Raw genomic sequence first — 21,611 nt, forward strand, 5'->3', positions numbered from 1 at the left:
TTTTGGAATATTGTGGTGAAGTCAACCATAGTCGATTTTGTGGAGTTGGTAGGTCTCTTGCTTGAAGGATAACAAGTCAACAAAATGTATGAAGACAAAGCTAAATCTTCAAAGTTCAAACAAAGCCTTAGCCCCAAAGTATAACAACAAGGGGAATTAACAAATGGATTGAAAGTGGTGCATGTAAGCAGGGAGAACGTAACAAGACAAATTGAAAAAGGCTTGTTTCTACTGTGGAAAACTGGGACATTTCAAAGGGATTGTACAGAAAAGAAGAGGAATCTGGTTCAAAGGATCAAGTTCTATAAAAGCAACTGAAAATGAGGATGATGATGAAAGAGAATAATGTGTATTTCATAAGGAAAAGAAGTCAGATGAGTAATTCATTAGATTGTTTTCTCTTCATCAGTGTTGCTTGCCATCAGTTGAAATCAGAATATTGCAAATTCTTAATTATTTTTGTGATTTTTTTGGTTAATTTTGTTAGTTTTAGTCAAAGGTAACAATGGTTTAAAAATAAATTATATTAATGTCCACAAATAACCAAAATAGCTCTAGAAAGTACAAGTCAAAATGGAAACGTATGAACTTAGGCACAAAATAAGTACAAATAAAGATAAAGAGGTGAAGGGGATAAACACAAGAGGTAAGCCATAGAGATAGACATTGTTCTATGCAAGATGAGGATTACTACTCTGCACTAGAAATATGAGAGGGGACAGGGATGTCATTTTCAAGCATCTTGAAGGTACTAGTTAGATCTAGGAAATATCATCCAGGGAATCTCTCAGATGGAGTGGACCAACTTGGATAATTTGGGGGATTTCAACCGTCATATTGTATGAAGGTTAACAAGTGTGATCTTCATCACACATATGGGTTTGTCTTCAAGTGTGATTCTTTTATTTTCTTTCTTGAGATGTTAGATGTTGGTTGCTACTGCTCTCTTCATTTTTCATTTGGTGCTTGGCTGGATATTGGTGGCATGCTTCTTGATGCTAATGATGAGTCTAACTATTGTCTTATTCATGAGAATTCTTGCACTTTGTTCCACATGGAGGGTTGATCATGAGTTGATTATATGTGGTTTTGTGGGGAGGTTCCCTTGCATCTAGGTTGTATATTGCATTCTTATAATGATGTTTGAAAGGATGGACAACTTCATGGAGCGGTACACATTACAACATTTATCTTTTATCTCGACTAGTAATATTCAGAATTTCAGAGAGAATAGAAAGCAAATCTGTACCTATCAAATTTCTAAATTGATCTATACGAGAGTGAGATAAGAATTTGAGCTAGAAAAGAGTATTTTTCTTTGTTACCGGATTTGTGGGGCTGAGGGGCTGGAACTGTGGATCCCTAGTTTGGACCCACTTACTCTTAATAGTTGGTTTAGATGTTATAGAGATACTTCGTCCACTATGGTGTGTGCTTTGAAGGCAGGTGACTGTCTTACAAAAGAGTTGGCTTAATAACACCTTTACAGGCTGGTACCTTTCTCTCACACCTATTCCATGTCCAGGTGCTAGTTGAATCAGTCTTTTAGAAGGTTTTTATGTTTACATACTATTTATTTGAAGCTCTAGAAGGGTTAGAATGGTTTATATATATAGTGTGGTGAAGATTTTAGTTCAATGATTTGGGTTTATACTTTATAGTCATGCAAATAATACTCTGTATGGACACTGGAGAGTTGAATGTCAAGTATTTTTTGCAGAATAGTCTTTCTTATTAAAGTGGCGTTGTTACGTTGTGGAAAGAAAATACTCTTTTTTATAGTTATCTTTATAAACTACAATTACAACCAATGTTCTACCAAGACTTTGGTGCGGGGAGATGCACGGGGGGGACGTGTGGGAGTACCCTCAAATTCTAGGGAAATTTTGGGGGTGCGGGGGGATGTCAGGGTATATATATATATATAAAATTCAAATTCATTTTCATTGTTCAATAATGAAAGCATAAATATTAAATAGACTAATAGTAATATGGATACCAATACATTGAATATTGAAATTCGATCCACACATAAAATTTAAATTCATAATTGAATTAAATAATGACATACATTGATCCATCCTCATCATTCATTTTGATACATACATCATTCATAGGACATACTCATTATTCATCCATACCATGAGATTCAATAAAAAAATTAAATACTGAAATATTCAAATATGTTGATCCATATCATTCATCATTATACAATCTACATTTATTTAAAAATTAAATTCTTCATTCATCATTCTAGAATCTAAATTAAAAGCAAAACATACTAGTATATTACTATATACTAGATACTAAAGTTTTGAGGGGAGACGCCCAGACGCACCCCTTTTGGGGAGTCTCGTCCCCCACATTGGGGAAATGCACCCCCTTGTGTCTCCCCAAAAGGGGTGCGTGGGGAAACACACCCCCAATAGACTCCTCGTCCTAGGTGCGTGGGGTGCGTGCACCCAACCCTGGGGGACGTGTCCCCATGGAACACTGGTTACAACTATAAGTTAACTGAAACTAATTTTTTGCATTAGAAAGAGTTTAACATGAGTGATACCCTTGTTTGGAACGAAAATTTCCTAAATTCCATTCAGATGTATATTTTGGCAAATTATGTAGAACAGTTGCAATATAGTACACGAAGCTTGAATGTGGTTTTGTAGCTCCATTATCATGTTGCTACAATTTACCTTCTCTGTTCTTATAGGAAGTTCCCAATCAACATAAGTGCAGTCATGTAGAATGAGAAATAATGTGCACAGTTTAAAAGTGATCTTTTATTTTGAAGTATATGCTTTATTCATGTGATTTTGATTTTGATAAATGCTATTCATTGAGATGATGTTTGGCCTGGTAGCTTGTTGCTTTGCAGCATCGTATATGTCTCAGGTGGTATGTTGAATTTTTTGTTTGTAAGTCCCAAGGCTATTGAGGAAGCCATGGGATCCAGATAGTGGGATGAATTGAGAATAGCATATATGGGGATTCTATTCTGTACTCTACACATGCATCAGGGAAAAAGTATGAAAGCTTTATATAGAGTAACGGAAGCCAAATGATTTTGTTGGAGTCAATTGTGCATTTTTGCAGTGTTATGCCTTGTTTGCAAGTGGTACCAAGGGAATCGGTTTTGCTGAAACCTCTGTTGTATGTTGTCAAGGCACCACTAGCAACTTCTGGCACAGCTTCAGCTGGAATGTTACATCATTCATTGTTGTCATTTGGTGGACCTATTTCACATTCTTCAGGTAATTCATTGCAGGGTCAGATGCGCCATCAGTTGCCTTCAACACCACCTTCTTCAGCAGCTGGTTCTCAGATCAGGACTCCTACAAAAAAACCCCTAATTGGGCAGAAAAAGCCTTACGAGGTTGCTGGTCATTCAACACAACTTCCAAGGTCAATATTTGAATGTCGCTGGGCAATATTTGAATGTCGCCGTGCATTATTTGTCACTCTGTTCTAGTATACCCATCAGATTCTGTTATATTATTTCTGGATTGACTGATGATGCATGCACTTGTTAATCTATTCAAATATTAATCTTAAATAACAATGTGTCTTTTCATGTTTTTTCTTTTCAGAGGTTTATACCTTATTCCATCTAATGATTATCTATTCTATTACATGCAGCAAAAAACAGAAGGCTTCTGGGGGTCTTCTAGATCAAAGCATTGACCAACTTAATGATGTTACTGCTGTCAGTGGAGTTAACCTAAGGGTAGTGTTTAGTTCATAGCAGCAGCTAATGTCAATTTCAGCATTGGTTGGATTGCTTTAAAGTTCTCATGAAATAACAAAAAGCTTGATGGCTAACTTAAATACAGTGTACATGTCAAAATGTCTTGAATTTGACAATACTGTGGTTTCTTTGCTCTGGTCCAGGAAGAGGAAGAACAGTTATTTGCAGGGCCGAAAGAAGAAAGTCATACAACAGAAGCAATGAGAAGGGTTGTGCAAGAGGAGGAGGATAGGATGTTCTTACAAAAGGGACCATTGCATGCCAAATTAGCTGGAATCAGTTATATTTTTCCCTATCTCTCTCCTGATCATGACAGTTATTGCATACATATCTCTCAATGAGTCTAGCCTCATTCATGGAAATATTCTTAGATCCATCTGTCAAATTGCTTTGCCTCATGCCATCCTTCGATGTATAAAATTAAAAGATGTTTTAGCACATTCCAAATAATCTTCATTCTATATGGCAGTGGCAAAATGTGGTATAAAAAATGTAAGCAGTGACACTGAGCGCTGCTTATCACTGGTAAGAAATTCTTTTTGAACTTTTTTGTAGTGCTGGTTTATTATATGCTATTTTATTTTTTGATGCATCCATCAATTTTACAGTGTGTTGAAGAGCGTTTACGAAACATGGTTGGCCAACTGATCAGACTGTCCAAACAGGTGGTTTCCTTGGACTTATCCTTAGTTGGGAATTTGTACCCAAATCCCTATGCAAACTAATTGTTTTTAGGTTTTCACAGCGAATTGATCTTGAGAAAGTCGGCCACAAAGTTACCATTACATCAGATGTACGACGTGAAATTCAACTAATGAATAAAAAAGCAAAGGAGGATTGGGAGAAGAAACAAGCAGACGAGGCAGAAAAACTCCGAAAACTAAACAAGGCAAGTGCCTTCTTGTTCATGAGTAGCACAAAGAACTGTTGATTCTTATGCCAAATATTTCCTGTTATCTTCTAATCTATCTGAATTTCATACATTTCCTTCTTATATGCATCTCTTCACATGTTCCTCATTTCTATGCAAAAGAGTCAAATCCTTATCTGCTACTTTTTGGGCACAAAATATTGCTTTTCGGAGTTTATTCTTGATGATAACCAAGAAGAGGAATAGGACCAAGTGGCCAACGTAGAGGTTCCTACAACATAAAGGTTCCTAGGGAACCAGCTAGAGAAACAATACCAGTTGAACTAGAGGTCCCCACAGCCTCCATGCACATGCTTGTTGGCGTCATCATTGCACTTACATTACTAGTGGAATGCAACAAGAAGAAGTAATGAATGTGGTTATCATTGATTCTACAAGCACCCACAACTTCATTGACAATAAGTTTGCTGTACAACTCAGCTGTTTTCTATACCCTATCAAAAAATTCCAGATAATTATAAGCAATGGATGTACAATTTCTTGCAGAGGCTTAACTCATTGTCAAATTAAGTATGTCCGAGTCTCCGATCATCAACTCTCTGCCCCCATGTATGCTTAGGTATTTCAAGAACTCCTCCAGGCTGTCCATACATTTACATAAGCATCCACATAGACGAAATCTCCAAGAAAGCACTCTAATCAACCATTCATAGTATAACCAAAAACTAGACTAAAGAGTTTTCTCCACAAGCTTCTAGCACAGTTTACAACGAGAGGTGCTTCTCTTATATAGACAAGAGATCTAAGAACCCTCTTAATAGAAAATTGATATCCTTTCTATGTCTAGCCTACAAAATAATGATGCTATCTCCAATCATAATCATTGTTTCTTGCTTTTTGTTTTGTTTTTGGATGAAGACCTCTTTTTTGGGCATGTTTATAATTAGCAGTTTCTAAGTATGATAGGTACAGGTTTGAGTAGGTAGTGATGGTGTTTAACTGGATTACAGAAAATATGAATAACACTGATTATTGCACCAAATGGTCATAGATGTTTCGATGGAATAACCAACTTTGAGAAAAAATCGCAGATCCATATTAACTTTGTGGTGGCTTTAACAAACCCTATGTGTTCAACTTTTTTAGAAGAAAGAGCAATGGCTGATTGTTTCTTATTGGACTAAACAATAGGACTTGAGTCAAGAGGGAAGACATAACAGGAGGTGGACTTGTGGTCATCGATATTGCCAACCCAATTTGAGTCAGCGTACCCTAATAAAGTTTCCTTCCTACCCGTCAAGTGTCGAATACCATAAGAATGTGTACTCTTTATGTAACGATGTATCGTTTTTGTGGCTTTTGTAGTGAAGTTCAAATGGCTCTTGCATGAATCGAGAGACCAAGCTAACCACATAACAGATATTAGGGCAACTATGATTCAAGTAAATAAGGCTATCAACAAGTTGTCAACACAAAGTGGGGTCAACCAAAGGAGTGAAACATTGGGCTGAGTCGGCTGACAGCTTGACTCTTGAAAGGGATGGTGTAGTTGTTAGCTTTGTTGATTTTATTTTCTCAAAAGCTCTTTTGCATAGGCCTCCTGAATGGTGTAGTTGTTAGCTTTGTTGATTTTATTTTCTCAAAAGGCCTCATTCTCTAGCCTAAGCATCAAGGAGAAGGAAGATTGCCAAGCGAGGTAGAGAAGGAAAGGAGGACACCAAAGAAGAGGTCTCTAAGGAGACCTAAGATTTTTGTAGTTGCCAGGAAAAAGAGCTGTCAATTGCTGGAAGAAGTGCGAACGAAGAGATCAAGGTGCAAAGCAGAGGAAGGCATTGATTGAAGGACACAAGGAAGAGAGATTGTGTCTTGTGCTTGGAAAATCTTCTGGTTGAGGGTCTAGGGTTTGGCATTTGTCAATTGAAGCTTCAATAAGAGAAATTTACAGAAGGGTTTTCCTCTCTAGGAGAGAGAGATTTTGCCCTGGCTGAGAGCCAACATCTTGTGTTCTTGTCTCTTTTGTTTTTGGTAATTGTTTGATGAAGTAAGAAGAACACACTTTAACAATAATAAGAGAAGATTGTGCTAATAAGAAAAAGTAAAAAGTACCTCACAAATAGTTATCATCGTTAGAAGAATCTCAATGTATCCTAGATGCCCTAGATTCTTACACATGGAATCAAAGCTAAGGTGACATATCAAGGAAGGGCATCTCAAGAGCACATAGATGATTGAAGCATTAAGATCAAGAAGCAAGGGCACACAAAGGTTGAAGCATCAGATCTACAAGAAGGTTCATCTAAGAATAAGTTTACATCAAAGACTCATCATCTTCAATGGAAGGTTCTCAGATCTAGGCCCATCATTGAAGATCTCTAGATCTACACATTGAGAAGTTCTAGTTGTTCAACCATGAATCTCTCAAGCGGGAGATTCAACCTTACCTTTGGGGGACTTCGAGTGCCACCCTAGGAAGGCAGTTCCATAGCATTTCAAGGAGTTTCGGGGAGTATCTACAACACAGTCATTCAACTATATTCAAGGAGTGCGTATTTCTGGGCTAGTAGTTGAGAACACGCAGTGGAGGAAAGAGCTACCTTGGGTCAACCATTAGCCGGAGAAGCCAGGGAATCTGAAGGACATCATTGGGCCAACATTCAGGAGGAGTTTTGGGGCAAGAGAGGGCAGAAAACAGGCAGTTCGAATTCCAGGCTTGGAGGACAACGTAGAGAGCCAGTCCAGTCAATTCGTGGGTCTTGAGGGGAAGAGCTACAACCCGAAATCACAACTGGGAAGGAAGGAGATTCATAGGAGGGATCATCTCAGTGATTTGGGGCATTTTCCAGGAGGTTTTACAGCTTCATTCCAACAGGTCGAGTTTTGCAATTGTAGGTGAGGTTGGGCTCCTTGGGGGTTGAATTTTAGAAGTTTGAACCAGACCAAACCCTTCCTGGGTTTTTTTTGGGTTTAGGCTAACGAGCAAGGATCTGAAATCTTATAATTTTCTGAGCACCGGAAGCAGTGGTTCTAGCCCTTCGATTTAAGTGGACAGTGCAGTTTCTGGGCAGCGCAGTTTAGTTTTGGTGCAGCACTTGGGGCAGCCTTCCATTCAACATTTTCTCACCTGGCTTTTGTCACACTTGTCCATTGAGACAAGCCTAGGTGCACCATTCTATTTTTTCATTGTATTTTCCCTTGAAGAATTAATAAAATGGCTCTACAGTTCTCTATTTCCAGCGTTTTCATGGGTGGTTGATGTAAATTTCGTTTTTTTTATTGTTGGATTGTTTGCATGCTTTAGGAACATTACAGTGGTATCAGACCCTAGGTCTTGGCTTAGCTGTGGGGATTTTCTCCTATGATAGAAGGGGACCAACAAAACATTACGTATAGGAGGTAGTGGTACTGGAGTAGAGAAAGAGAGTTGGAAATCACTCTAGACACGAAGGACAAGGGGAAAGAAGTGGTAGTAGAGGAAGATATGGTAGATCCCAAGAGCAGGGAGGAGATGGATTTTGATAGCCTCTTGAAGGCTTTGAATGATTTAGCAAAGGGCCAGAAAGAGATGCTGGAGGAGATAAAAATGCAACCGGGAGAGAACCTCCCTTAGAGGATTCTTATTTGGGGAAAATTTTGGAGCCTCCCAACAATTCGATCACCCTTCACCAGCGACACAACCCCCATTAGTTAGTGGGCCAACTCGAGCCACACTGCCCTCTTTCGTTCCTATGGCACATATCGAACCAGCAGGGGGTGAAGACCCCTCACAGATGGGAGAACACTTTAGAGAGTGGCAATCTATGGGTGCAAACTTTAGGGAAGCACTCTCTTTCAGAGATTTTTGCAAGCTCAAGTAGAATGAGTAGAGCAAGGGCTATGGAGTGTGAAAATTTCTAACATAAAATTCTATTCGGTAACTGATTTATTTCTCCTACTAATTTTCCACAAAAAGTTATTTACAAAACCCTTCAGTAAACATCAAAGTAAATTCTATTGCAGTTGTCACATAATAGCATAGAGAAAAGAACGGTGAAATACAAGCACAAGAATCAATCACATCAACACAGTTATTTTTGGACAATAGTCCCCAAAAAAACCCAATGCGGGAAATCCAGTGCCGCAGATGAGTGTTTATTTATTATTCTTCAGCAACAATCCCTTTACAAAGGATGATTTGCAGAGCATAGAGAAACCTCTGAGAAAACACCTGAGATAATTTTCCTCCACCCTTTTGAGAAATTCTAACACCCAAGAGACCATCCAGCCTCCACTGCGTCACCTCTGCGTCATCTATGCGTGAGGACTGCGTGAGGACTGGGTCCCTTGTTGCGTTGCCTCTTTGAGTTGTCCTTCTGCATTGTCCCTCTGATGCGCTGCGTCCCCTCCTCCTCAGTCTCCGACTGATGCTGATACCCTCCTCTTCCTTCACCTTGCAACTCTCTCTCTGAAATTGAACTCTTACTCCTTGAGAATCGATTTCCCTCGGGTTACGGAGTATTTTCCCGGTGTGTCTCCAAATGACTCTCAAGTCTTCCTTTATACTTTTCTAGTTGAGATATCAACGACCGTGATCTAATCTCTAATCAACAGCTAAGATTAAATTAGACTTGATCCTCGTCTCTTAGAAGCTTCTCACCCATATTTTCATTAATATCCATGAATACTTTAATTTTCCTAAGTTTAGACTTAGGAACCCCATTAAAAATATTAATTATTTTAATAAAATACAATTCAGATGGAATTTCACCAAACGATTTTTGGATCTTGGAGATCTCATGTGTTCTAGCCCCTCCACAAAATATCGGAGCTAGAGCATATCCGATGCTACCCAAAAATCAACACTCCCGCTTAGCAAGGAATGTGCTCTAGCAATACTTCCCAGCAGAAGTATCACACTAATCCACGACATCTGTCGTCTGCGCTGCTGATGTTCGGCCTGCTGCCCCTTATCCATTGCGCTGCTGCAATCTGTATTGCTGCCCATGGCACTGCCACCGTCACTGTTGCATCTGAATTGTAGCTCCCTCTTAAGAACTGTACTATCCGTTTTGGCTACTAAAACGGATTCTCAATCATCCCCATCTTCTCCCTGAAATAAACAAACTTTGTTCTTCCTAGAGCCTTGGTGAGAATGTCTGCCACCTGTTCTCTTGTCGGAGTGTACTGTAATTGCACTGCCCCTCGTTGGACATAGTTTCTAATAAAGTGACACCTGATGTCAATGTGCTTCGACCGATCATGAAAGACTGGATTCTTAGAGAGCTTGATGCAACTCTGATTATCACACAAAATATTGGTTGCTCCCATCCTTCTCCTGAATAGATTCACAGGCTACTTCCTAAGCCATATGACTTCACACGATGTTGTGCTGGCTGCCATATATTCAGCTTCAACTGAGCTCAGAGCTACGAATTTCTGTTTCCTACTACATCAGGAGGTCATTCCTGATCCAATGTTGAAATAGTACCTCTTGGTACTTTTCCGATCTACTGAACTTCCAGCCCAATCTACGTCAGTGAACCCACTTAGCCTGATATCATTGCCTCGGGTGTACATTAATCCATGCTCGACTGTTCCTCATTTATACCTGATAACATGCTTGGCTGCTGCCTAGTGTGCCCTCTTTGGTTTCATCATGAATTGATTGAGGGTGTTGACAGCGTAAAAAATGTCTGGCTTGGTATTGAGTCTTGACTAGATACATCAGGGACACTATGAGCTGCCTATACAAGGTGGGGTCTACTTATTTATCTTCAGACGCATCAAGCTTATTCAAGTTGGTAATCATTGGAGTAGCCATGGGTCTACAATCCTGCATTCTGAACCTTTTTAAAATTTCTGTAGCATATCTCCCTTGTTCAAGGAAAATTCCACCCTTTTGCTGCCAAACTTCCAACCCTAGAAAATAATGCATCCGTTCCAAATCCTTCATGTCAAATTCTGTAGCTAGGTTTTTCTTGCAATCTTTAATGAGCTTGGATGAACCTCTCAGGAAAAGTTCATCCACATATAACACCAGAATTAGAGGCTCATTCTCTACAATCAGATAGTAGAGGTTAGGATTTGCGTCACTCTTGACGAATCCCATCTTCTGCAAGTAACCATCAATTCGATCATAACATGCTCTAAGCGCTTGTTTAAGCCCATACAAGGCTTTCTTCAACCTACATACATGAGTTTTCTTCTCATATGTCTCAAAACCCTCTGGTTGTTCAATGTATACTTCTTCTATCACCCTATTCAAGAACACAACCTTGACGTCCATCTGGTGAATATCCCACCCCATATGTGCTGCAAGGGATATCACAGATCTAATATAAGTATACCTGGCTACTGGGGCGGAGGTCTCTTTGTAGTCTATCCCTTCCTTCTGAGCATGCCCCTTAGCCACAAACCTGGCTTTGTATTTTTCTATACTGCCATCTGCATCATATTTGACCTTGTAGATCCATCTTTGTATTTTTCCATACTGCCATTTGCATCATATTTGACCTTGTAGATCCATCTTTGTATTTTTCCATACTGCCATCTGCATCATATTTGACCTTGTAGATCCATCTCGAACCTACAACTGATCTTTCCTAGCCTAGTTACCACTTCCCAGACATCATTGATTATTATGGAATTGTATTCCTCCACCATAGCATCTATCCATACTTGATGCTGAATGACCTCCTGAAAAATGGAGGGTTCTCCAACCTGAGGTACCAAAGCTTGGTATCTATCTGGTTGTCTACGCTCTCTTTTCTCGTTCCTAGGAGCTCCAACGAAATCCTTTGCATCCCGTAGTATCTGTCGATGTTCCCGGCTCGTTCTTCCATTGGTAGTGGGTAGATCTATTTTCTCCTCCTCCTGAGATTCCACCTGCTGTGATGCCTCTAGATTCTTGTCCTTTTGAGAAATACTAGTGTTGGTTTTTGCTGGTCGAAGTGGCTGGCCCAATGGATCATCCTTTGATTGCTCTTCAGAAGGCATCTCTCAGGATTTCCTAAAAGCTCTGTCCTCCATGAACTTTACATCCTGTCGTACTGTAATCTTTCTATTTCCCGAAAGGTAGATTCTATATGCCTTAGCATTCTAGCTATATCCCACAAGATATCCTTTTTCTGCAGTTTGATCCAACTTCTTCCTCTTTTATTCAGGTATATGGTAGTATGCCAAACTCCAAAATATTCTGAAATGACTCACTTCAGGCTTCTTGCCGGTGAAGACACTCTCCGGAGTAATCTTACCTAGTGCCCTGTGAGGAGTCCTGTTCTGAAGATATACTGTTGTGTTGCATGCTTCTGCCAATAGAAATTTGGGCATATCCTGACCATACAACATTGCCATCGCTGCTTGAACAATAATTTTGTTCTTCCTCTCTGCTACTCCATTCTGCTTCGGATTATATGGAGTTGTCCATTCTCTTCTGATGCCTTCCCTTGCGCAGAAATCAGTGAAGTCCTTATCAATGTATTCTCCACCATTGTCTGAGCACAACAATTTTATTCTCTTCCTTGTCAGATTCTCAACCAGAGCTTTAAACTCTTTGAATCAATCAAAAACCTCATCCTTGGTTTTTAGAAAGTAGATCCAAGTCTTCTTGGAATGGTCATCAATGAAGGTGACGAAGTATTCGGCACCACTAAGAGCTTTTGTGGACATGGGTTTGCAGATATCTGAGTGTATCAATCCCAGAACACTCTTTGCCCTATTGTTACTTCTGAAATAAGCCGCTTTAGCGTACTTTCCTAGTACGCAACCTTTGCGTACATCGTCTCATTTGGTACTTAATTCTGGAACTCCTGTGATGGTTTTTCTAAGAATTCTTAGAGCCCCATCCTTTTGTGCCATAGTTCATTCAAATCTTTTTCATCACTATTGCCTATCGGTGCCATTGGAGATTCTAGCTGTAAATTATATAGTCTGTTACTCCTAACTCCAATTTGGGCCTTCTTCTTCCAACTCGGATGTTTGACATATACTTTCTTCCCATTGAAGTAAACATCATAGCCCTTGTTCTGTAATTGAGATACAAAGAGTAAGTTTGTCCGTAATCCAGGCACATGCAACACACTGGTAGCTCGAAGCCGATCCCCTGCTTCTGTTTGAAAAACTACAGTACCTCTTCCTACAAGGGTACATTTTGACTTATTTCCCATGGTGATTTGGAAGTTCATTTGTTCTTCTAGATAGCTCGAGAAGCATTCTCGTATTCCCGTCATGTGCGCAGAAGCTCCATTATCAATATACCAAACCTCAGAGGAAGCAGAAATTGCCAAGCAAGCGACTTCTTCTTCCAGTCTGGAAGCTAACTTAGAATTGTCGTGATCCATTATATTCTTCGTGTTTTCCTCTTTCCCGGGAGAACTGCGTGAGTCTTTTTGAGTTGTTGCTCCAGCATTATGCTCATGACTCATTGTAGATTCTCTAATCCTGTTGCCCGATCTCTTCTTTGATATCATGTGAAAATTTCTAACACGAAATTATACTGCAGTAACTGATTTATTTCTCCTACTTATTTTCCACAGTAAGTTATTTACAAAACCCTTCAGTAAACATCAAAGTAAATTCTACTACAATTGTCACATAATAACATAGAGAAAAGAACAGTGAAATACAAGTACAAGAATCAATCACATCAACATAGTTATTTTTGGACAATAGTCCCCGAAAAAACCCAACACGGGAACATCGGTTCAGCACATGAGGGTTTATTTATTATTCTTCAGCAACAATCCCTTTACATGGAATGATTTGCAGAACATAGAGAAACCTCTGAGAAAACACCTGAGATAATTTTCCTCCACACTTTGGAGAAATTCTGACACCTAAGAAACCCTCCAACCTCCAATGTGTCACCTCTTTGTCATCTCGGCGTGAGGACTGCGCTTCCTCTCTGAGCCGTCCTTCTGCGCTGCCCCTTTGATGCATTGCGTCCCTTCCTCCTCAGTCTCCGACTGATGTTGATACCCTCCTCTTCCTTCACCCTGCAACTCTCCCTCTGAAATCAAACTCTTACTAGTTGAGAATCGATTTCCCTCGAGTTACTGAGTATTTGCTCGGTGTGTCTCCAAATGACTCTCCAGTCTTCCTTTATAGTTTTTCTATTGAGATATCAATGACCGTGATCTAATCTCTAATCAACGGCTAAGATTAAATTAGACTTGATCCTCGTCTCTTAGAAGCTTCTCACCCATATTTTCATTAATACCCATTAATATTTTAATTTTCCTAAGTTTAGATTTAGGAACCCCATTAAAAATATTAATTATTTTAATAAAATACAATCCTGGTGGAATTTCACCAAATGATTTATGGGTCTTGGAAACCTCATGTGTTCTAGCCCCTCCACGAAATTTCGGAGCTAGAGCACATCCAATGCTACCCAAAAATCAACATGGAGGACAGGGCATGCAGAGCTATGAGCTACAGAGGACCATAGGGAGGATGTAGTTCCCCACATTCGATGGCACTGCAAAGTGCACTGCTCGACCCTGGGTTGAGAAGATGGATACGTATTTCCAGCTCAATCGAATGATAGAGTTGGAAGCCATCAAGATGGCCATGCTGCACATGGATGGGGAAGCCCATGACTCGTGGTTTCATGGGTTGGCCAGCTTGGGGCATGCTAATGTGGCTTCACATGAGGATTTCACCAGGAGGGTGGTGGAATGCTTTGACCAGAGGGATTCAGAGGCCCATTTTATGGAGCTAACCCAACTTCGCCTGACAGGCAACCCAAAGCAGTACATTTGGGAGTTTTTGCGAGTTTCAGTGATGGTCCCAGACCTATCAGATGCTCGGAGGGTATATACCTTCATAGAGGGCTTACTTGAGCCCCTGCGTGGACTGGTGAAGTCACGCAGACCCTCCATGCTGCAGGAGGCAGTTATGTGCACTAGAGATTTGCAGGGGGCCATCCCTAAGACCAGAGCACCTTTTCCTGCATGAACCCCTTTTCCCCAGAAGGGGCATGACACTAGACCCCCACCTCAGAGAACCACCTAGGGATGGGGGCAGCTGGATGATGAGACACAGAAGGACCTCAGGAGGAGGAAGTTGTGCTTCACTTGCCAGGAGCCCTAGGCACTAGGCCATTGGTGCACTGTTGGCAAAGCACATTATATTGAGGTCTTTTCAGACAGTGACCAAGAGGATGAGATGGAGCAAGAGTGTGGTATGGGAGACGGTGAGAGTCTGGTGGATAGGGGACCACCACCCACCTCCACAGGGAGGGGCATCCTTTGCCCCGTCTGGAGGAGTCCTTTCTTCTTTATGCGGGGTCCCCAAATTATTGACATTGAGGATCAGAGGCACTATACAGGGACAACGGGTCTCAGTCTTAGTTGACAATGGGGCTACCCACGAGGAGGGGCCTCACCACGACCAAGTTTGATGGCTTTTTGGTCCTAGTACCAAGTGACCATACCATGCAGTGCACTCGGTATGTGCCCACTTTGACATTATTTATGGGGAACTACTCTATGACAGACCATTTCTTTGTGGTCGATGTGCCAGACACCAACGTGGTGATGGGTGTCCAGTGGTTGTACTCCCTTGGGCGGGTCACTACTGATTGGAAGAAACTGGAGATGGAGTTCATCGGGCGGGATGACGAATCAGTGGTCCTTAGACGCATGCATTCATATCCACCCCAGAGAGTCTCAACGCATAGGATGGAGTCAGATTTGCGACATGGGGACATAGGTAGTGGTGCTGAGGGTTTTAGAGTTTGGAGGACAGGTCTAGCCACCACCTCCAGACATACATGCCTTGTTGAATAGGTACACAATGGTGTTTGGTGATATTCCATCAGGGCAGCTGCCAGACAAGGGATTCAAGGACACCATTAAGCTAGAGCTGGGTGTGCAGGCAGTGATTACTACCCCTTATAGGCATCCTAAGGCCTATAAGGATAAGATTGAGAGGGCCATCAAAGAGATGTTGGCATTGGGCCATATTAGGCCAAGTTCCAGTCCTTTTGCTTCTTTAGTAGTGTTGGTGAAGAAGAAGGATGGAACCTTGCGCATGTGCATTGACTACCGAGCCCTCAACAGGAAGACATTGAAGAACTAGTACCCCATCCCCCGCATCGATGAGTTGATGGATGAGATTAGAGGATCCAAGTATCTCTCTAAGATAGATCTACGTTCGGGATACCACCAGATCAGGGTGAGGGATCAGGACATCCCCAAGACAACTTTTCGGTGCCATTATGGGCACTTCGAGTTCCTGGTCATGCCATTTGGGTTGACCAACGCGCTGGCTACTTTTCGGTCATGTATGAACCATGTGTTCTGGAGGTAGTTGAGGAGACTTGTGCTGGTCTTCTTTGACGATATCTTGATTTACATCAGAATTTGGGAGGAGCATCTCCAACACTTAGAGGAGGTGCTGCATATTTTGGAGGAGCAACAATTTTATGCCAAACTGTCCTAGTGTGAGTTTGGCTTGATAGAGATGCTCTACTTAGGGCATATCATTGGTGCAAATGCGGTGAAGGTCCATGAGGAGAAGATACGAGCTATCCGTGATTGGCCAGTACCCCGAAATGTGATAGCGATTAGGGACTTCTTGGGTATCTGTGCTTATTACAGGTTGTTCGTCAAGGGGTTTTCACAGTTGGTTGCACCCCTGATAGATTTGACCAAGAGAGGGGCTTTCACATGGACTGATGGGGCACAGGCAACTTTTGATCGCCTCAAGGAGGTGATGAGTAGTTGTCCAGTTTTAGAATTTCCAGACTTTTCTGAACCCTTCACAATGGAGTGTGATGCATCCGGGGAGGGAGTTGGAGCAGTACTATCACAGGATGGACACCCAATTGCTTACAAGAGTCGAAAACTCTTACCCCACGAGCGGTCATATTCTATATATGACAAAGAGTAGCTGGCCATCATGCATGCATTGGCCAAGTTCCCACAGTATTTGGTAGGTAACAGGTTTCGGGTGAAGACTAATCACAACAGTCTGTCACTTCATGGGGCAGCAGGGCCTCAACGACAAACAACAGAGATGGGTTAGCAAGGTGCAGACCTATGACTTCGACATAGAGTATGTGTGGGGAAAGCACAATGTGGTGGTTGATGCTCTCTCACGGAGACCCGCAGGCCTCTCACTCATGAGCATCTACCATGATTGGAAGGCCCAATTATTCGTGGAGTATTCCAAGGATAGGAGGGCATGCGAGATTCTGGAGGGTACCCATGCAGATGAGCACTACCGGGTGATGGATGAGGTTATCTACTACAAGGGGCTCATATTTCTGGTGCCAAGCTCACAACTGAGGGAGAGAGTGCTCCAGGCAGCACACGACTCACCATTGTTAGGGCATCAAGGGTTCAGGAAAACATACATGGCAGTCAAGGAGCGTTTCACATGGAAGGGCCTCAAGGGGGACGTGTTGAAGCACGTACATGAGTGTGAGGCATGCTAGAGGAACAAGGGGGAGTTGATTTGCCCTGCAGGGTTGTTACAACCGCTTCCCATCCCCGAGGGGAAATGGGAAAGTATCTCCATGGATTTCATCACGTGGCTCCCCACAGTAGAGGGCAAGGGCTGCATTTATGTAGTGGTCGACCGATTGACCAAGTATGCCCACTTTTTCGTCATCCCTACCACATATTCAGTGTCACAGGTTGCAAAGCTGTTCTTTAGGGAGATCTTCCGGTGACATAGGCTTCCTAAGAATATCGTGAGTGATAGGGATAGCAGGTTCATGGGAAGCTTTTGGCAAGAGCTTTTCAGGTTGGTTGGTACCGAGCTCACCCTAGCACGAGCTACGACCCCCAGACAGATGGCCTGACAGAGCGAGTTAATCAGTGGCTAGAGGGGTACCTAAGGAATTACGTGACTGGGCAGCAGAGGGCTTGGATCCGGTCGCTGCATTTGGACAAGTATTGCTACAACACCACCCACCACATGTACATTGGTATGATTTCTTTCCATGCCTTGTATGGTTATGATGCATTATATTTTGCTGATGTTGTTTTTGGAGACAACCGGGCCCTAAAGGCCAAAGATTGGATCCAAGAGAGCCAAGACATCCTCAAGGCTCTCAAGGATAACTTAGTGACAACATATAACCAACAGCAGGTGTACGTAGATCGACACCAGAATGAGAGACATTTTGAGGAGGGGGATTTGGTGTACCTTTGGTTACAGCGATATAGGCAGTCCATGTTGAAGTAGAAGGGGGCTGAGAAGCTACAACCCCATTTTTATGGGCCATACAAGGTGGTCAGGCGAGTTGGGAGGTGGCCTACGAGATGGAGCTGCCTCAGGGGAGTAGGATTCACAATATTTTCCATGTCTCATGCCTTGAAAACTTGTTGGGGCAATAGGTGATAACAACAATAGAGTTACCCCCAATGGATGATGAGGGTCACTTGGTTTTGGAGCTTGAGGCCATCTTGGAGAGGAGGGAGAGGAAGCTGAGGAGCAGGACCATCAGGGAGTTCTTGGTATGCTGGAAGACCTTGCCGGATGAGGATGCCATCTGGGAAGGTGAGCACAGTTTGGAGCACCCAGCTCTGAAGTTGCTTGAGGGAAAGCAACATTTGGGAGGGGAGGATTGCCATGTCCCTTCCCAAAAACATTTGTAACAGGCTCATCTCTACACAATTTTGCACAAATTTGCCAAGGAAAAGGACCCTAGCAGTTTCGACTTAGGGACTTAGGAGAAATTTCGACCAAATTTGTTTGCTAGTGGAAGGTGGGGGCCACCCACGTGGGAATTTGAACTAGGCAATTTGAATTGCTTGGAGGGAATTCATATAGTTGTTAGAGGGGCCCATATGAGGCAAAGGAAGGCCCACAAAGTTATAAGGAGGAGGAGCCTCTCACTTGGTCATTGATTCACTCTTGTATATCGAATTTTACTTGACTATTTGCTCGAGCTGCTTAGTCAAGTCAACTGGATGTTCAACCACGAATCTCTCAAGTGGGAGATTCAACCTTACCTTCGGGGGACTTCGAGTGCCACCCTACGAAAGTAGTTCCACAACATTTCAAGGAGTTCCGAGGAGTATCTACAACATAGTCATTCAACTATCTTTAGGGAGTGTGTATTTCTGGGCCAGCAGTTGAGAACACACAATGGAGGAAAGAGCTACCTTAGGCCAACCATTAGTCGGAGAAGCCAGGGAATCTAAAGGACATCATTGGGCCAACATTCAAGAGGAGTTTTGGGATAAGAGAGGGCAACAAACAGGCAGTTCGAATTCCAGGCTTGGAGGACAACGTAGAGAGCCAGTCCAATCAATTCGTGGGTCTTGAGGGGAAGAGCTACAACTCGGAATCACAACTGGGAAGGAAGTAGATTCATAGGAGGGATCATGTTAATGATTTGGGGTATTTTCTAGGAGGTTTTACAGCTTCATTCCAGCAGGCCGAGTTTTGCAATTTTAGCTGCGGTGGCACTCCTTGGGGTTCGAATTTTAGAAGTCTGAACCATACCAAACCCTTCTTGGGTTTTTCTGGATTTAGGTTGAGGAGCAAGGAGCTGAAATTTTATGATTTTCTAAGCACTGTGTTGACCACTACGTGTCAACAACCCATAGCAGTACACCCCCTTTTTTCGCAAAAGGGATAGAACCTGATCGATTTGTCTATGCCGTCTAACTATCATCATCAACCTAATCATCATGTTATAATGTAAACCCATTTTGCATGTATATGATGTAAATAATCTCAACAGATTCATGTCATGTATGTAACAACCTAGGTAAACCTACCTTTCTAGTGATGATCTCCATTCTGGGAGGTTTTTTGTCTCACCGATCCATTCTCGGATGGTCGATAGAGTTTTCCGCTCTAGTTTTACCCCAAAGTTGGAATGGATTTTGTCGCTAGGATCTTAGGCGAGTCCTAATGTTCTAGATTGAGTCTATGTGAAAGTAATTTGGGAATAATCATAACTATTTGGTTAGATTATTTTATTACAAATTACTTGGTATACTAGATTATATTTGTATCGTGGAAATGGGTAGTCTGTGAAGGTCTATTACAAATGGGTTTTCCCCCCTTATGATCTTAAAAATATGAAAATCATGATGTAAAGTGTCTTGAGGGTTGGAAAAATAATTTATCCCCTCATAGGTTAATTAATTAAATTTTCTGGCCCAAAATTAATTAAAATCCTAAGCCAGAAATTTAATTAATTCTAGATCCTAGGTAAATTTAAATTCTCCAAAGGCAAAATTCGTCGTTCCTAAAAAATTAAATTTTAAAAGGTCCCGGGACTAGGGTAAATTAATTATTTTGATAAATTTTAAATCTTTGATCCCTGGGGGTTAAGTCAAAGTCAAAATTTTGGGTAAATTAAATTTTTGAGTTAATTAAAATGCATTTAAATGAAAAATTCGATTTTCTTCAAAAATAAAATATTTCGATGGATGAGATTAAAAGAAATTTTGATCTTCATCAATGGTTGAGATTTCTTTGACGAGGATCACTCGAACTAGCTGTTAGATGATTTATCTTTAAATAGGAAGTCATTTGTCAGTTGATCCATCCGATCTCTGAATCGTGTACTAAGCTGTCAAGCTATCTTGTATACTTTTTTGAATTAATGCAAAATTCTTTGGTGTTTCAACATGTTACGGTGTTTCGCTTCATGAACTTATGGTAACCCTATTTTAATTTCTGCTTAATGTTATGTGAAAACTATCGATCAATAGCTCTTTGAAAATAATTTGAATACATGTATCTTATTCAGTTTATTGGATCTAGGGTAACATTTGTAATTTTGATCGAAGTAGCAGGTATCTTTATTTCTTCAAAATTTCAGCTCCCAGGGTGTCTCGCCAGGCCTCATCATGATTTCCTTGAATCCAACGATTAATTGCGCTTCAGATTTGGGCCTACTAAATTCCTTATTCAATGTAGTCTGAATATCTGCCAACACAGTTGTCAGGTTATCAGTGCAGTACTTAATGTACCACGTTAGCACGTGTTCCTGTAAAATAGTAACGAATGTTTCCTTCTTCATCTGATCATCTGTAATACCCTGAGCTTCCCATATAGCCTTTGCGACGAACCAAAACTAGTTTGGATCCTCATTTCCCAAACCCTTTAAAACGGGCAACTTCACTGCATTCACCATATTGAACGGTGGCGGAGGTGGTGGCAGTGTGCCGAAGGTGTATGTTGTGGAGGTGAATGCGGAGGTGGTGTGGGTGGATGGGGTATTCGCGGGAACCCCTTGTCTTATCAACTGAACAAAGCTTTGTGGTGAAGCTTGTGCTGCTTCTTCATCGTCGCTCAAAGGAGGTCCAATCAACGGGCTATATTCAGGGCCTATTTTCCCTTTATCCTTGAAGATCTTTCCATTTCGCGTAGCTCCACACATCAAGGTAACTGCATAACCCGCTTTTCACGCAAGAGCATTTAAATCCAAGTATTTAAAGACATTAAATACTTACCTTGTTGTCCCTTAAAGAAGTGTCACTCTGCTTCGCTGTAACTGACCAAAGTATCGACCGCAAACTCTATCACAAATCCTCCTATGATACGATCGAGCTAGTGATCGACAATGCATACGATCTTATCTTCAGATGCTTCCAATCTCCGCACTAACTTCGGGGTCCACGCTATCGCACTATCAAGCCTCCACCTTCCTTGGCAGTCTACCAATTTAGCGATCCACTCGTATAATTCAATTGGGAAGAAACACAAGAAGATTTCGTGTATCTTTGTGTACATATATCTGTCCAACCACTATTCTTTCGTCAATCACGGATTTTTGTTTTCCTGCGCCGCGAATTCGTGGATCTTTCTATCCAGCTAGTCTTGACTCTTCAGTTTCCTTCTTAGTTGGATTCCAGTGATGCGACATCACACATCTTTTGATGTAGATCCCAGTCCCGGCAATGGAACCATTTGTTGGCTTAGTGGGCCCTGACCTAGGTTCATTGTTAAGTTTAGCCAAACAAATCCCTACACTATTGGTTCCTTTGGCATCAATCTGTGAAGCGCAGATTGAAGTCTCACTCGAAGCAGTATGGGGGGATG

General features: G+C 41.6%; 1 protein-coding gene across 2 annotated transcripts in view; it reads left to right on the forward strand.

Moving 5' to 3' along the window:
* The window catches only part of LOC149146867 (transcription initiation factor TFIID subunit 4b-like), a 377,947-nt gene that overhangs the window by 276,373 nt on the left and 79,963 nt on the right, over positions 1-21,611 (forward strand). The window contains exons 5-10 of one of the 2 annotated variants that reach the window (XM_089439051.1): positions 3,164-3,402; positions 3,637-3,724; positions 3,889-4,024; positions 4,215-4,270; positions 4,354-4,410; positions 4,491-4,634. In XM_089439051.1, coding sequence (XP_089295177.1) covers positions 3,164-3,402; positions 3,637-3,724; positions 3,889-4,024; positions 4,215-4,270; positions 4,354-4,410; positions 4,491-4,634 — 720 coding nt within the window. The remainder of the gene's footprint in view (positions 1-3,163; positions 3,403-3,636; positions 3,725-3,888; positions 4,025-4,214; positions 4,271-4,353; positions 4,411-4,490; positions 4,635-21,611) is intronic. The other variant, XM_089439052.1, reaches the window with a different exon arrangement.

The sequence above is a fragment of the Pinus tabuliformis genome, chromosome 9, assembly GCF_031772625.1.
Source record: "Pinus tabuliformis cultivar Carrire ecotype Pingquan chromosome 9, CPIR1, whole genome shotgun sequence".
Taxonomy (NCBI): Eukaryota; Viridiplantae; Streptophyta; class Pinopsida; order Pinales; family Pinaceae; genus Pinus; species Pinus tabuliformis.